This window comes from Erigeron canadensis, chromosome 3 (genome assembly GCF_010389155.1).
Source record: "Erigeron canadensis isolate Cc75 chromosome 3, C_canadensis_v1, whole genome shotgun sequence".
Taxonomy (NCBI): Eukaryota; Viridiplantae; Streptophyta; class Magnoliopsida; order Asterales; family Asteraceae; genus Erigeron; species Erigeron canadensis.
Genome location: NC_057763.1, coordinates 5,599,462 through 5,618,032, shown reverse-complemented (window position 1 = coordinate 5,618,032; position 18,571 = coordinate 5,599,462). Strand labels below are relative to the sequence as shown.

Genomic DNA, 18,571 nt, shown 5'->3' with positions numbered 1-18,571 from the left:
AAATTACATCTTTTTGTTTTGCTTATTGTTATACATCTGTTTTCTTGTTAACTCTGTTTCAGGTTGATATTCTAAAAAAAAAAATTAAAGTAATCACTAGTGCAGTCTTTCACGGGTTTTGGGTCCCAATACTGTTTTCAACGGTGTATGATCGAGGGAGGTTGAGATGTAGACAACCTTATCACTGTCAAAGGTGGAGAGACTGCTTGCAAGTTCTACCAAACATATAAAAGAACCTCTAGCCTTGCTGGGTATTACGATCGAATTCTTAACCTCTATCTCTAGAGGCAAGGACTCAACCAATTGATCCAAACCAGTTAATTGGTTTTTCAAGTTGATATATGTTTAGTTAAAAAAAGTTATTATGTTAGAATTAGAATTAAAATATACTTACTCCACTATTAAAAAGTTTAAATTAGAATAAAAAGAGCAGATTTGTGTTCACCCCTCTACAACTAAAGATATATTATCGTTGGATGATTTTCTTGTTCATTCTTGTTTCTCGTTTGGGACCATCAGATACCCGCAGTATGTAACGACATAATTAATACAGTGTTTCGAAGTATTTGGTATTTTGTAACAGACTTTTCTAGCTAGCTAGAAACCAAATCCAATGGTTATATAAACCCCAAGATAACCAACAAGGGTTTCCATAAAACTAATTAACACATATATATAATCCTTTTAAATCCCACTACTATATGGAGTTTTTTATAAATGTTATGCTTATGTTTACAATCTCATATGTTAGCTATAGGCTAGCAAAAGTGGTATTCAGTCGAGATCAAACTTGTTATATGATCGACTACGAATGCTACAAGGGAAAAGAGGGGATGAAGCTAAACACCGAAGAATGTGCAAAGATTGTTACGCGCAACAAGAATCTTCGTATAGAAGATTACAAGTTTTTGTTACGAACCATAGTTAATTCGGGTCTAGGTGAGGAAACATATGGGCCAATAAACATCATCTCGGGTGAAGAAGAACACCCGAAAATAGTTGATTCTCTATCAGAAATGGAAGCAGTATTCTATGATACACTTGATAGTATATTTGTCAGGTCAGGTATCTCACCATATCAAGTTGATATGCTTGTGGTAAATGTATCTTTACTCTCAGTTGTCCCTTCTTTAACATCTAGAATTATTAATCATTATAAAATGCGCGAAGATATTAAGGTGTTTAATCTTTCGGGAATGGGATGTAGCGCGAGTGTGGTGGCTATAGATCTTGTACAACACTTGTTCAAGACACAGAAGAAGAAACTAGCTATTGTTGTGAGCTCAGAATCGATGTCGGCAAACTGGTATTGTGGAAGAGAAAGGTCTATGATGTTGTCTAACTGTCTTTTTCGTGTAGGAGGATGTTCGATTCTTTTAACTAATGACAGGGCTCGTAAAGATCAAGCGATAATGAAGCTCATGTGTTCCGTTCGAACGCATTTTGGCTCTAACGATGAAGCCTATAGCTGTTGTATGCAAGTAGAAGATGATCAAGGATATGGTGGTTTTCGTCTTACAAAAAACCTCACGAAAGCGGCTTCTAGAACTTTATCGAAAAACTTACAAGTTCTTTTACCGAAAGTGCTTCCACTTTGGGAGATAATCCGTTTTGCAAGCCAAAAAAAAGGTGGCTCGAAAATCAACCTCAAAGCAGGAATACAACACTTTTGTGTACATCCAGGAAGTAGAGTTGTGATTGATGAAGTGGGTACAAGTCTAGGACTAAACGAGTACGATCTTGAGCCAGCTAAAATGGCGTTGCATCGATTTGGCAACACGTCCGCGGGTGGGTTGTGGTATGTTCTCGGATACATGGAGGCAAAGAAAAGGCTGAAGAAAGGTGAAAGAATCTTGATGATAAGTTTGGGTGCGGGTTTCAAATGCAACAACTGTGTTTGGGAGGTGATTAATGGAAATATGGATCGAGAGAATGTGTGGGAAAAAGTGATCGACAATTATCCTCCAAAGAAGATGATGAATCCCTTTTTAGAAAAATATGGATGGATCAATGATGAAGCTATGGGTTCTCTTAAACAAGAAGATATAGTCAAGATGCTTAATTTTGCCTAGACCAAGTATTTGTCAAATTAATATTTTTCTGCCTTTTTTTCAAATTATAGTCCTTATCCTGCTTCAATCGTACGTGTGACTTTTTTTTTTTTCAATATAAATGAATAAACTTGTTATCTCATAAAATATATGTTGATTTTGGTCTTAGGAAAAGGAGTGTACGTATATGAGAACTTTGTCTACTTGATAGTTTCTACATCGCTTAATTAATTCACATTACAGATCGATCGATTTAATTTATTGTACCATACTACCATGTATGTATGTTCAAGTGGTGTCATGAAAGTAATATCAAATAACATTGTACGTGTTCAATGGCAGCGCATCCTCTAACATTGACAATTTAAAAACATGGTTTCCACTTCTTTTCTTTTGTATTAGGGGAAGCTTGAAAGGATAGAATAAAATGCTAGAATGTAATTAAATTTTTTTCGCTCTGTTTAATTAATTAAATGTAGTTAATTATCTATATTTTTATAATTTAAGAAAAAATTGAACACGCGAATTAAACAAAAAACTTTTAATAAGTTAAATCACCACTAACCTTTTATATTAATTACAACATCAGTCCTTTAATTATATAATATATCTACTATCTTTTTGAATCAAACACTTTTACATCAATTACCTCGCGCCACCACTACCACCATCCGTTCCCGCCAATCACAGCGGCCAGGCGCTTGCCGGCGAGGGGAACTGCGAAAGGTGTTATGTACGGGAGGCGTGCTAGACTTTATTTATATGAAAAGAATGCCACATGTAACAAAACATAAGACGAACGGTATATTTTTCAATTTCCAAAAGAAAGTCTTCTCAACATATACCCGTTATTTAAAGCTGGGAGGCCCTTGCACTCGTATAGGCCTAATATCTCTTGATAAGTAGTCCATACATATCAACTACTGCTGACTGTTGATTCTTGATGACATTTGTAATTGAGTAACTTGAAATATTTTAGTTGAGATATTTCTTTGAAAAGCTCTGTTATATATGATTAGTTGTTAAAAACTCGTTTCCTTCTGTTTTTTTTTTTTTTTTTAATTAAAAGATATGAAGTAGTAATGTTGTATCTTCCATACATATAAAAAGCAAGTTATACGAGGTTTTTAATCAACTAACACTATAAGCAAAAAGCCAATAGGTTAGTTGTCTATTGGTAAGGTCTAAATCTTAAGAAAATTCACTAGGGTTCGACTCTTGTTTTCTACATATGTAAAAGTGGATTATTGGGGGGTTTTCAAGAGTCCTGTGTTTCATTCCCAATATGTGTAGTTCGAACTCTGCAAACTGTCCAATTAGATGTCACTGTGATGTCTCACTACTCACTAATAACTCATTTTTAAAAATGAAAATATAAAAATACTCGCAATGACTACTTGACTAGGCCCATTTACTGTTAAAAACAGGCCTAGGGCCGTCTAATATTGGTATCTGGATCTATGGCATGTCATCGATGTTACATCGGTACTTCGTCCATCTGACCATTTCACTCGAAACATAACTGACTCATCCTGTAACGCCTCGATTTTTAAATGGTAATATTTTAACTATGATATTATATTTTATAATTAGTAAAGATAAATGAGTCATTTCCTTATTAAAATGTTAATGCCTAAATGAATTGTTAGATAAACTATAGGGGTTAAAATGTAACTAGTAGTATAAAATACCTTTAATTAAATCAAAACATAAATAAATAAACTAAATATTCTTGTGATTAGAAGATTGTGGATGTGTGTGGTGCTGCGTGAAAGAAAGAAAGGAATAGAACTGCGTGAAAAAAAGAAAGAAATAGAACGGCCGAGAGACGCAATTCATAAAAGAAAAGTTCATCAATATCAAATGGGAATTTAATTCTTAATTATTAATCTAAATCTAATTTCTTAACTAATAATAATAACAATAATCCTACTTTAGTATATTTGAGATTATTAAAGAAGTTATAACTAGGGTTCCAACCACTACAACCTCAAGAGGAGATTTGGGAATTTCAAGTTTAAGGGTAGTGATTTCTAGTAATTCAAAGAAAGGTAATATTTTAGTTGTTATTGTTATTTAGTAAAGTTTTATTGCAAATAATACTATAGAATTAGATGAATTTTTTATGATGATAATATTATTATCATCATCACTTTTTACTAATTTCTTATAAGACTCATATTATTATTGTTGTTGTTTGGCTAACTAGAATTGGAATTGAAATTGAGTTTTGAAATAACAAAGAAATTTGGTCAAATGATAGTATAGTAAAGTTATATTATGGACTTGAGATTTCTATAAGAAAAGTGTATTGTGATTTAGTCAAACACAACAATATATATACATACATATATATATATATATATAGTGAAAAGTTATTTTGAGAACCTTTTTTTTTGCGAGAACCTTTGAGAACTTTTCAAATCAAGCCCAACCGATGATTATTCTTTACATGAAAATTGTTTTTTGATTGTTTTCTGAATAACTTATGTGTAATTTTGAAGTTTATAATTGTGTGGAGGCATGGATTATCATTCGTTATACAATTATGTGGAGATTTGGATTCTTGATCACATGTGCACGAATATTGCTATGATTACATGTGATCGACTTGCATATATGTGATCATAGCAATATTCGTGCACATGTGATCAAGAATCCAAATCTCCATATAATTGTATAACAGATGATAATTCATGCCTTCACACAATTATAAACTTCAAAATTACACATAAGTTATTCAGAAAACAATCAAAAAACAATTTTCATGTAAAGAATAATCATCGGTTGGGCTTGATTTGAAAAGTTCTCAAAGGTTCTCGCAAAAAAAGGGTTCTCAAAATAACCTTTCCCTATATATATATATGTATATGTTATAGGTTAATTGGATGGTTAAGTAAGATATCTAAGTAATCGTAAATTTTGCAATTTAAATAGGTTTTGACTTCGGGTTATCAAAGGATCATTTGCAAGTTGTCGCTAATAAGGTGAGTACAAAGTATCTTTATGTTTGTAGAAAAGACTACAAGAATTGGCGTTTGTCCATTTCTTGTAGGTAGTTAGACTACAAGAGTTGACTTTTAGTTTAACTCTTGTAGGTAGAGTTTAAGACTACAAGAGTTGACTTTTGGTTTCACTCTTGTAGGTAGTGTTTAAGACTACAAGAGTTGACTTTTGGTTTAACTCTTATAGGTAGTGTTTAAGACTACAAGAGTTGACTTTTGGTTTAACTCTTGTAGGTAGAGTGTAAGACTACAAGAATTTGATTAAATCCTTGTAGGTAGAGTTAATTAGTAGCTATGGATCCATATGCTTGTTAGTTGGCTAGTACAAGTAGTTAAAGTTATATGTTGAAATGTCATGATTGTGCTAGCCCAAGACAAGAGATAAGATGATAACTTGCATAATTGTATTTTGTACTCACTAAGCGAAATTGCTTATTCTTTTAGTTGTTTCATTTTATAGGCTCGGGTGTCACAAGATAAAGCCAAGATCAACTAGCTAGTTAGAAAGAGAAGTAGAAAGCTTTGAGGTAGTTTCGACTAGTTTGCTAATCGGATAAAGGTAGAATGTTAAAATGGTATGTTGAAGTTAGAAATCCCTTTTGATTAACCAAGCTCTTGGTGTCATTTAGGTTTAAGTCCAAAATCTATTTAGTGTCTAACTACAAACGCAAAGTTATTATGTATGTGGGTATGTCAAATGAAGTTGACAAAATGTTTCAAGATGAATTAGTCCTTTTTAATCAAGTTGAAAGTAAAAGTTAGTTTGAAAATGTTTGAATTAGTCTTTCGCATATTTGGTAATAGTTTCTTCAGGTTTGGCAGTTGATTTTATGACAAGATTATGCCAAAAAATTTAAAAATAAGAAGTCAAATCAAATAATTTTGTCGCTTTGTGTTTTGGTCGTTACAAGTGATATCAGAGCTTTGGTTTAACGGATTTAAGTATTCGACCTTAATAGGAAGGAATGCCTAAACCTAGACCGTAGGATGTGATTTGCCATAAGTTTGATAGGTGGTTTTATATTAGAGTATGAAAATATTTAACGAAGTTAACATAAGTGTTGTAATATATAATCATAATAATGACTGTAGCATTATTACAATGATATATTAGAACATCCTAAGTTAAAAGCGTTAAATGTGAAAGTACTCTAGTATAAGGCTATAATGCTATAGATTTTAATAAGGGGAAATAATAAAGACAGTTATGAGATATTAATAAGGGGAAATAATAAAGACAGTACTCATATGGGTGAGACCTCAAGTTTACCATTATGTTAGTTATGAGATATTAATAAGGGGAAATAATAAAGACAGTACCCATATAGGTCCAACAAAGAAGTAATTTTAAAAAGTAGTTACAAATTTAACCCTTAAGTATTATGAATGTTCAAAAATACCCTCTAATAATGTACTTGGCAGTGCCCAAACATACGTACAGCTGCAGTACATATGTTAACCCCACTAAATAAATATCATTATTAACATTAAGTTATAACTACATAACTTTTACTTATATATTAGGAGTACCAAAGGTGTTATCTTAAAATTTGCAATCACATCAAAAAAAAAATCATGTAATATTTGTATCAACCCATTCTAAGTGGAAATTTTGTCAAATATTCGTATTATTTACACCACATTAGAAATACAAATATATAAAACTTTGTATACATGAAAATATAATATACTATATAAATGATTTTATTTATTTATAAGCTATATACATTAAAGACTACGAAATCCTATTATTGTACTAAAATAAATAAATATAAAAAACTTTATAAGACACATTTAAATATATAAAACTTTATAAGTCAATAATGATGTTATCAAAATGATCTAATGGTGAATAATAAAAGATGAAAATCAATCAATGATCCTTACTTTTCCAAATTAGAATTAAGGATTTTGTTTTAATATATATTAAAAATGATAGAACTTCATTTAGTTTATTCATAAAAGACACAACACTATTGGTTGATGGAACACATATACGAATATAGTTGTGCAAAATTCTTCAGAGATCTCTTTTTAAGATTTGCTTCTTAGATTTTTAGTTTCATAATCAAAGAATTTTTTGTTTCTCTCTTTTTTTTTTTAAGCAAATAACTGGCACATTAACTTCAGAAATGATCATTCTATCATTAATGAATTAATTAATTATAACTCTTTTATTCATTAATTTAAACATTTCCACTTACAATACCTATATCCTTAATGAAATAATTTATAACATAGACTCATTAACTCATAAAAAATTACACTATCCATTTTACATTAAAAAATTTTAGAATAAAAACTACACAGTCACCACCTGTCACGCCACCACCACAACCAACCACCGCCACCACCACCACACTGCCGCCAACACCACACCGCCGCTACCATTACTGCCGCTGCATTGAGCGGATAAAATGCTAGCTTATTTTTATTCTTTTACAAAAGTTCTTGATCCCTGTCATTTCATCCCTGTCATTCCGGTACTTATGGAAAAAAAAACAAACTAATATTTCCATCATCATTTCATTACTTCACTCGGTGATATAGTTCGTCGACTCCAACATCATCTTTCTATTTAACAGACTAGATTTAATGGGTTTGCTGCTTTACACTTTCTTTCACCGATACTTTTTTCACCTAATTATAAGAATGGTCTAAATTAAAGGTGTCATCGGAGTCTAATTTTCTTTCCTTCATAGTGATACTTTATGTGCTTTTCAAACATAGACATGAACATTTTAGCATAAACAATAATTTTACCGTTTTTATTATCAAATGCACCTGGGTCGGATCGGATCCAGTTTTTAAAACATTTATATGTTAGAGTCAATCAATATCTCACTCCTTTTACCTATCTGTTTGATTGTTTTATTAGTTACTTTTATATTTTATATATATGATCTACGTATAAAAAATGCTTTAGATTCAATTTTGGCCGCTGGGCATGTACATCTTCCCATTAGCTCAAAATTATTAATTAGTTCAATTATATGATATGATAAAATAAAGAATAAAAACACACATAATCCTCTCACTATATTAATTGAAATCATGCCTAAAAAATGTATAATAATTTAACACGGAGTAGACGCGCAAGGCCTCTATGATTTCATAATAATCAATTCAATGAATCCACAAATGATACAATATTTTAGATGGAATTATTGTTATATAAAAAATATATAAAACCAGTCTTTATTGGTATCTTTATGTTTAATGAAGTTGAGTCATGATTAAACAACTTGACGATATTATTTCAACCGTTTAGTTAAAGATAAACAAACGATTTAAATGGTTAAAGCATAAAATCAATGATATGGCCTTAATTCGGCCGAATGATCTCCAACCTTTAAAAGAGGGGCTTTGATGTTGGTTTCTTTGGATGTCTATTTAGTATTTAATGATGAAAGGTTTGATTAAACAATAGATAACACTAGTCGATCTGAGTAAGGTTTGATTATGTACTGATTGGGTTTCTTCAACCGTTGACGTTAAATAAAAAAACATTTCAGCATTTCGTACATTTAATTTCCTATGTTGTTAGAAGAATGAGATGTCAAACATTGATATTATTGTTTATTAAATAGACGGTACGAATTGGTACATAATTGAGTCCAAGGTTCGCATGTTCCTAGCTAGATATTGGGTTTGTTTGATACGTGCTTTAAATTATACAAAAAGTGTAAATTAATACGCATTAAATTCATTAAATATTTATTTGCAAATTATAATTAAATTGAATTCAAGGTATAAATCTCAAATAAATATACTTTTAATTCTTTAAATTTTTTGTTTTTCATAATAAAAACCAATTGTAGAAATGTTATATATATTTTTTCAAAATAAGTATCCCATATGGTTAAAAGTGGAGCTTCCGTCACTCCAGGGCGAAACCATGACCGATAATGAAAGGACCCGACTTGATTAAACAGATAATATAAGATTTTTTTTTATTTATAACCCACTGCGCCGCAGTGGGTCGAGAACTCCCCACCGCGCCGCAGTGGGAATATTCGGAACATAATGGGAAAAAGTTCCACTGCGCCGCAGTGGGATTGACACTCTCCCATTATGCCGCAGTGGGAGGAACTGAAAACAAAGACGAGGAAAACCACTGCGTCGCAGTGGGCAAAACCACCCCCACTGCGCCGCAGTGGGCTACCTGATCAGTAAACCAAAACCATTTTAACACTTAAACCAGATTGCAACCTTCCTATATCATCATGAACTCCATAAAACATATTCCTAAGATTTTCAAGACACATAAAGACACATTTTAAACAAATTTACATCATCAACATGTTCACAAATCATGGATACCATCAAACGGGTCATTTACCCATTTTGACACCGTTTCGACCTAAAATTACAACTTCACAACTGATTGAAAACTTTACACCTGATCATAGACACAAATTTAATAAAAGTATGACCATCAACAAACAATGTACCAAGAGCCAAAAGGTATAGAACTTCTAAGCATCTACCAAAAGATCGTCATTCATCCGCAAATGACCTAATTACCTTCAAAAACGTGCTAAATCCAACTTCGGGCTCAAATCAACTCCTTTCAATCAACAATACTAGTTCCTTCTTCCGAAACTACCTATAAAAGGGTAAACAACTAAAATATAAGCAAGGCTTAGTGAATATACTTGCATACATTTACGAATACGAAGGAGGGCAAAGTACAAGGACTTTTACATGTAACCTATGGCATCGTCATGTCACATTTACATATTCACCTTGCACACAATCAACACATATATGGATCCATATAAGCTAAACAATCATATCGATCATATGTATCGGGATTCTTAGGCCCTGGAGGTTCTTAGGCCTCATATCACATCAACTATCGGGATTCTTAGGCCCCTTAGGTTCTTAGGTCTCATAAATAATGCCTCACATGGGCTTCATGCCAAATCAATTACAATGCTTGGAACATTCACATCTCATGGTAATTGACCCAACGTAAACATAAGGGTATGAAAATATACTCACCTCCTCCGCAACAAAGACAACAAAGCTAAACAATAATGCTCAACAAGCTCAACCTATGATCATATCATAAAATACATAAGCTTTTATTCACAATTTGACTAGCTTAACCTAATCATACACAATTACCAGCCTTTTCTAAACCCAAAACCCAACCCATTTATCATTGAGTTACTTTCATTCTTATAATAACACTAGGTAGCTCATTCTACCATTTTCATCATCTTTTCAATAACTAGCAAAAAGATTCATCTTTTCTCATAACTTCAATTTATCACAAGAGCTTATCAATTTCATAGTCAAACACATTATATAACTCAATGACAACTAGGTTAACTAAGGAATTGGGAAAAATTAACCATAAGTCATTTCTAGTAAAAGCCCCCAATTTGGTTCATCCATGAACCCTAATTTCAAAAGAAAAGATAAAGCTAAATTTGGGGAAATTCCTTACCTCAACAAGGAAGACAATTACTTAGGGTTTTTAATTCACAATTCCTTCCTCTTTTCTCCAAATTTTCGGCCACCACCAAAACCCACAACCCTAACTTTTGATTCTTGAATGGAGATTATAAGATGGTGATGTTTAATACAATGATTTCTCTCTTGAATTGGAAGAATTAAGCTTTTGATTTTGAAGAGAAGAGATGGAATTGCATGAAGATGTAGAGATGAAGAGAAGTGGAATATGACTCTTAAGTCATATGGATGGCTGACACTTTCAGGAGATGCCACGACCCATCCCACCTTTTTGTGGGTATTTTACTCGGTATCCGCTAAAGTTTCAACTAAATTAACCCCAAATCTAAAAATAAAATACTAGGAAAATAATTTAATGCCAAAACTATATAAAAGGGTTAATTTCTTTTACCTTAATAAATCTTGGAATGTCACAGATAAGGTGTAGTCCGTCAAGTAAATCACAGATCATCCCTAAACTACCTATCACATCTATGACTTATTATACTACCAACAAAGGCTAGCTTATTAATAAATTGAAGCGCGGAGCCTGTATTTAATGATTTTTTCTTATGATCAGTCTGGCGACACCACAAAATATATGAGTCATATGGAATAGGAAGTTTTTTCGTGGTCCGAAAACAAAAGGTGGTTGTAAAGATGCTGAGAGTATATTTGTGCGGGGAGGGCTAATTTTTCTGGTCGGCCGGATATCGATTTATGGTTGGATCAAAAGTAAATTAATTATTAGAGAAATGTCTTTGCCAGTTATTATATTCACATTATTTACCACGAAAAAGACAAACACTGACATAATATGCCGTGACTATTGCCATGTTAATTTAAACAACATTATTGAAGATCAAAAAGGACAACAATACCCCGAAGTTCGGTATATATGCATCCTTCTTATAATTAATTACCTCCCAAAATACTCGACTTCTATCACTCATTTTTCTTCTTCCATATTGCCAAATAAATTTTTTCAACTCTCTAGGAACCAACGTTCAAAATGGTTTTATTTTCCTTCGTAGGAAAGAAGCTAGAACAACTTTGTAGTGGTTCATGGTTAGTAATTTCGGGTTTTTGTAGATTCGTATGGTTTCTAGTCCTATATTTCTACCATTATGTCATCCGTCGAATGAACCAATTTTGTATCGAATTGTTCTATTTTATTGTTCTTTCTTGTTTTGGTTTTCTTATCCTAAATGCAATCGATCCAAGAACCACAACATTTACTCCTAGGAAGTTAGATATGTTCTTTACCTCCGTTTCGGCATCTACTGTTTCTAGCATGTCTGTCATTGAAATGGAGGTTTTCTCTAACGCCCAACTTATTGTTATGACACTACTTATGTTCATTGGTGGTGAGGTTTTTACTTCAATGGTTGGACTACTTGTCCGTAGTTTTTCACGTCATGATAGTTGTGTAAAAGAGGGAGGCAGAGTAAACGACTCCATGAGTGATCTCGGTATCCCACCAAACTTTCATGACCAAGTCGAGTTAGGCACCATAGCCAACCCTGAATTCGAAAGCTCTAAATCGGATATTTTTGAATTTGGTCATGATCAAGAGTTTGATACCGATCAATTAAAGTATAAATCCATTAAGTTTTTAGGTCTTTTAGTGCTAGGATACTTATTTTTTATACAATTTTTAGGAGTGGCCTCGGTTTTTTTATACGTAAATGTCATATCTAGTGCCAAAATTGTACTTAAACAAAAGGGCATAAATACATTCACCTTTTCTATTTTCTCCGTAGTTTCCACATTTGCTAGCTGTGGCTTTGTTCCCACCAATGAAAACATGATGGTTTTCAACAAGAATTCTGGACTATTATTACTTCTAATCCCTCAAGTTCTTCTAGGGAACAATTTGTACCCTTCCGCTTTGAGATTTTTGGTTTGGACAATCGGAAAATTCAAAAAGAAAGCTGAAACTAGTTACTTGTTGAATAACACTCGAGAAATCAAGTTTCATCATTTTCTTTCATACATACATTCATTGTTTATTGTGTTTACAATGTTGGCTTTTATCCTCATACAATATATATTATTTTCATCAATGGAATGGAACTCTGATTCTTTGAGTGGCTTGAACAACTATCAAAAGCTTATCGGGGTTCTGTTTCAGACCATCAACACGCGACATACAGGGGAAACCATCGTCGACCTCTCCACCATTGCCGCGGCCTCCTTGGTGTTGATCGTGGTCATGATGTTAGTTTCTCTATCCTCATCTCTCTATCTTTATCTATAAATATAAATTTATTTGCCATTAGACTATGGAATTCACCAAACCGATTGTGTTCTTTAATCCGGTATTATTAGAATATGATCAAGTGATACACAAACAACATGATGATAATTAGTGGGTTTGTTTATTAAAATTAAAAAGCAAACCGATCATATATATGCATGACCAATGAATTATAATGAATAAAATATATATATGCAATAGATATAAAGGTGCATTCAGGAAGGCTCATGTGGTTGCACGTACTATCATATCTATTTCTTGTGTTACGAGTTTTTTTTTTTTTTAAATTGTTACGGATAAACGGATAACATTTTCCATGCGGATGCATGCACACCGATTCGACTCCTGGCGATGCCCTAAAGAATTTGTTTCCCATATGTTAGATGAGTGTTATGAGTTAAATATATAATTTTTGGAGCATTAGACATACAAATTAAAACGTTTTCAATAAAGTATAAAGGTTTAATTATTAAGCTTAAGGACAAGCTAGGCTAAACCAATAATCAAATTAATTAAGTTAATTAATTATGTATACAAGGTTTTGGATTAAAATAACTCAATCATTGTTTTGGATATAATTATTAACTTTTTGTAACAAGATGAATTGGTTTCCTTTGATTGACGACGTCGTAGGATATACATAAGTTAGTTACTATAAAACATATTAATTAATTACGAGGTTTTAGTTGAAATGTAATTACGTCACCTTTAGAAAACTCGGTCAATATGGGTGATTTTAAATTTTGATTAGCCACTCACATCATGATTCATAACATCTTTGATCGCATAAAAAATGTAAGCTAACGTTTTTAAGTCATGCTAGCTTCTACTATACCTTTTGAATTTTTGCATTTTTTTCCCACAAACTATAAACTAGGTAATTAAATAAACATTCTTTAATGAATCAAGTCATAGGCAAAGCACATTTTAGCCTTATTTTATCGAAACATTTGTCCATTAAGCTAATTAAGTTTATTTATAAAAACATTTAAACTCACATAATTGACTTTAAACAAACCAACATTTTACAGTACTATATCAAGTGGTAAAATCTTAGGTTGACATTAATTTATGCATTATTGTTTGTCAATTGTCTATCCTCTTAATCAAATTTACTACAGTGATCATATTAAAGTGTTTATATCTACATATATATATATATATATTAACTAATTACACCATATAAAAGAAATAATGTATTAGCAAAACATAATTAGTTTTAAATACTACTAGAATAGTATTAGCATATGGTTAATAAAAGCGACTTAAAGTTTAGGAAAATTTACTCTTTATATGGATTAAAAGAAAGAAAAATGATTAATGTGCATAATGTGTATGCATAAAAATAGGCCTAAAATAGATATCATGTCATGTGACAAGATCAAAGATATAGTTGATGAAAGAGAGTAAATGGAAAACATGTATCATGTTATGTATGTAGTAGGCATATATTTATACATATAAGTTAGGCATATATATCATTATCGAGAAGGAAATACAGTTAGATCGATTAAAATACACAAGTAGAAAGTATGACTATATTTCATATAAATAACGAGATATGTCACCCGGGCGTTGCCCCGGGAGACATTACATTTGTTAAGGATTTAATAAAAAATACAGTATTATTCAAGAGATAATGTGCCATAAACTTTTTGAAGAAAAAATGTATTATTCAAATTATTAAAAACTGACATTTGCCAGTTAAAAAATGAACTGTAAAAGTTTTGTGTGAAAGTGAAAGTCGTTCGCGTAAAAGTTTAGTGCTAAAAGTGTAAGATCTAAAATGTTGTGGTGAAAATAAAAGAAAATCAAAAATTTTAAAAATTTAGTGCTAAAAGTATAAGAGGTTAAAATGTTGTAGTGAAAATAAAATGAATAGAAACTTTATTATTTTTTACAAGTTTCCCTATACATTTCTTTTTAATATGTGTTAAAAATTTTGTTGCTAAAGTGTAAAAGGTTAAAATATTGTAGTTAAAATAAAAGATTATCAAAAAGTAGAAAAATTTAGTGTTAAAAGTGTAAGGAGTTAAGATATTGTGGTGAAAATAAAAACATTAAAAAGTTTACTAAGAATTATATAAATTTTGTTCTAAAAGTGTAAAGAGTGAAACTATTATGGTGAAAATAAAAAATAAAATAAAAAATATATTATTCTATACACGCTTTCCTGTACCTTAAAATAAAAAGAAAATTAAAAATTATGAAAGTTTAGTGCTAAAAGTGTAAAGAGTTAAAATATTTTGGTGAAAATAAAAAGAACCCAAAGTTTACTAAAAAATATTATAGTTTAGTGCTAAAAGTGTAAAGATTGAAAGGTTTGTGTTGAAAATAAAAAGAATAAAAAGTTTACTAAAAAGTATTATAGTTTAGTGATAAAAGTGTAAAGATTGAAAACTTCTGTGGTGAAAGTAAAAAGAAAAAAAGTATACTATTATTAAAAAATATTATAGTTTAGTGCTAAAAGTGTAAAGATTGAAAGTTTTGTGGTGAAAATAAATAGAACAAAAAATTTACTAAAAAGTATTATAGTTTAGTGCTAAAAATGTAAAGATTGAAACTTATGTGGTGAAAATAAAAAAAAAATAAAATAAAATAAAAAGTATACTATTCTTTTCACGTATTTTGAGATTTTGTTTTTAATATATATTATAACGAGATATGTCACCCGGGCGTTGCCTCGGGAGACATTACATTTGTTAAAGATTTAATAAAAAAATATTATTCAAGAAATAATGTGTCATAAACTTTTTAAGAAAACATGTATTATTCAAATTATTTAAAACTGACATTTGTCAGTTAAAAAATGAACTGTAAAAGTTTTGTGTGAAAGTGAAAGTTGTTCGTGTAAAAGTTTAGTGCAAAAAGTGTAAGAGACTTAAATGTTGTGGTGAAAATAAAAGAAAATAAAAAAGTATAAAAATTTAGTGCTAAAAGTATAAGGGGTTAAAATGTTGTGGTGAAAATAAAATGAATAGAAAGTTTATTATTTCTTTACAAGTTTTTCCGTACATTTCTTTTTAATATATGTGTTAAAAAGTTTATTGTTAAAGTGTAAGAGGTTAAAATGTTGTAGTTAAAATAAAAGATTATAAAAAAGTAGAAAAATTTAGTGTTAAAAGTGTAAGGAGTTAAGATATTGTGGGAAAAATAAAAAGATTAAAAAGTTTACTAAGAATTATAAAAGTTTTGTTCTAAAAGTGTAAAGAGTGAAATTATTGTGGTGAAAATAAAAATAAAATAAAAAGTATATTATTCTATACACACTTTCTCGTACCTTAAAATAAAAGAAAATTGAAAACTATGAAAGTTTAGTGCTAAAAGTGTAAAGAGTTAAAATATAGTGATGAAAATAAAAAGAATACAAAGTTTACTAAAAATATTATAGTTTAGTACTAAAAATATAAAGATTGAAAGTTTTGTATTGAAAATAAAAAGAATAAAAAGTTTACTAAAAAGTATTATAGTTTAGTGCTAAAAGTGTAAAGATTGAAACTTCCGTGGTGAAAGTAAAAAGAATAAAAAATATACTATTACTAAAAAAATATTATAGTTTAGTGTTAAAAGTGTAAAGATTGAAAGTTTTATGGTGAAAATAAGTAGAACAAAAAGTTACTAAAAAGTATTATAGTTTAGTGTTAAAAATGTAAAGATTGTAACTTATGTGGTGAAAATAAAAAAATAAAAATATATTTTTTACACGTTTTTCGAGACTTTGTTTTTAATATATATATTATAATTTGTGGCCTAACTAGAAATCATTAAAATGAATTATCTTAAATGGAACAGGTATCTTCCTCCATATACTTCGTATTTACCAATATGGGCAAAAGGAAATGGAGATAGAAATAGCGATCAAAGAAGAAGAAAAAGCAGAAGAGTTTTATTGAATAATATCGTATTCTCGCAACTCTCTTATCTCGTCGTCTTCATCATCCTCGTTTGCATAACGGAGAGGAAAAAGATCAAAGAAGATCCCCTCAATTTTAATGTCCTAAATATTGTAGTCGAGGTTATAAGGTACGTACACTCGGCCTCTATTTTCCAATTCGTGTGAAATGTTCATTTCGATCTTTAAGATTTATAAAAATATTGTGCGTGTGGGTGTGAATGTGAACAATATTGTTTAATTACATGCATAGATTAGCCGATTTTGAGGTGTATTATTGCAAGGTAATTGCCATTCAAGTATAGATTAATTAATTAATGGACCTGTTTTAGCACGTACTAATCAATTATGTCATCAACCGATCGATCAATAGAAAGTTTACATCTAAACTTGGAACATTAATTTTACACGAATGAATTGCCTTGTCTTTGGAGTAAAATAGTTAGACGTTTTTTCAATAGTAAAAGAGTGTTTCAATTCTAATTACATGTTAAATTACAATGAAGTAATTGTTTATCAAAATACTATACATTTGATGCTTACTAAATTAATTTAAGAGTAAACATATCTTATATTTATCCTTCAACAAAACTTTAACTGTAATTTGACAAACAAAAAGCTAACACATGTGCCTATCTTATTAAATTAATGAAGGTTTGACCGGGGACCTAGGTTTAAGTTCAAGGGGTGTAAAGGTTTTAATCACTAATTAGTTGTCTATCATTTAACGGACTATTAAGGTATTTTCTATGTAAAATGACAGACTATTAAGGTATTTTCTATGTAATCACAGCGGTAACATCCGTCCCAAAATGGATATAGAAGCCATTATGGATGAGCGATAAACTAAGAGCTACCTATTTTGTAAATACTTAATTAATGTGTATTTTTATTTGGAAAATAATAATTACAACCCTATGGATTATCATCAGATAATCAGACTGAATTATATACATATTGACATGTGCTTAATTATGAACACGAATTAGAAATATCCATATATTAAACCTTAAGGAAAAATACTAGAGTAGTGTTGAAGATTATGAGTGAATGATTGAATTCCATAGTTTAAAATCCCTTGCATTTTGATCTTACAATTTGTAAACTTGAACTGATTGTAGTGCATATGGAAATGTGGGGTTCACGACGGGCTATAGTTGTGATCGTCGACTGAAACCAAGTGATGGCATTTGTGAAACCAAATGGTATGGTTTCTGCGGAAAATGGAGCGACGGGGGGAAACTGATTCTGATTGTAGTTATGATTTTTGGTAGGCTTAAGAAATTTAACATGAACGGAGGCAAAGCTTGGAAGCTCTTGTAATTATAATTGATGTGCTCCACAGATGAATTATCGTTTCTAGCCTTCTTTTTTCTTCTCCCTTATATGTAAACTTATCTATAAAATGTGTTTTTTTGATTTAAAACATACATGATAATTTTTGACCCCCATTTTTCTTTTAAAACTTTTTAATAATATATATATATCGATCACTACGTATTCTTATGAATACATTCGAATACAATACTCATACATACTCCAAACAGCCAATCGACATTAACAACAGTTATTCAATAGCTTTATGATCGTTTTAAACTTGGTTGGTGTTGGAATAACCTTGACATTAATGGGTCATTTTATAGTATGATAATAAGTTTTAATTAGAAAGTGCCTTTAGTTGATCAAGTCAAGTGTCTCTTTTCTTTAGCATGTGTCTAAGTCAGTTTCTAGTTTGGTTATTTTGCAAGATATCAGGATGGTTTTATTTTAAAGGTAGTTGTAGAATTGTAGGCTATTTATAGCCCCACTTTGTTGAATGAAAAGAGTAGCCTTGCAATATATTTATAAAAGTTACTGCACTATTTTCTTTTTCATTGTTTGTCATATATTTTGTTATATC

At 30.6% G+C, this 18,571-nt stretch overlaps 2 protein-coding genes across 2 annotated transcripts; both read left to right on the top strand.

The window, feature by feature from the left end:
• Positions 1-651: 651 nt before the first annotated feature.
• LOC122592947 (3-ketoacyl-CoA synthase 19-like) lies at positions 652-2,198 on the top strand. The gene has a single exon (XM_043765281.1). It carries the CDS (start codon positions 702-704, stop codon positions 2,070-2,072), a length of 1,371 nt encoding a protein of 456 aa, XP_043621216.1. The 5' UTR covers positions 652-701; the 3' UTR covers positions 2,073-2,198.
• Positions 2,199-11,531: 9,333 nt separating this feature from the next.
• LOC122594317 (sodium transporter HKT1-like) lies at positions 11,532-18,118 on the top strand. The gene is made up of 3 exons (XM_043766796.1): positions 11,532-12,739; positions 16,572-16,802; positions 17,793-18,118. Exons 1-3 carry the CDS (start codon positions 11,532-11,534, stop codon positions 17,992-17,994), a joined length of 1,641 nt encoding a protein of 546 aa, XP_043622731.1. The 3' UTR covers positions 17,995-18,118.
• Positions 18,119-18,571: the final 453 nt, after the last annotated feature.

Bases quoted from the DNA above. Each gene is read 5' to 3' on its own strand.
- LOC122592947 (XM_043765281.1), top strand. From the start codon at position 702: ATGGAGTTTTTTATAAATGTTATGCTTATGTTTACAATCTCATATGTT.
- LOC122594317 (XM_043766796.1), top strand. From the start codon at position 11,532: ATGGTTTTATTTTCCTTCGTAGGAAAGAAGCTAGAACAACTTTGTAGT. The intron at 12,740-16,571 runs GTTAGTTTCTCT...TAAATGGAACAG, and splicing joins GTGTTGATCGTGGTCATGAT to GTATCTTCCTCCATATACTT. The intron at 16,803-17,792 runs GTACGTACACTC...AACTGATTGTAG, and splicing joins ATTGTAGTCGAGGTTATAAG to TGCATATGGAAATGTGGGGT.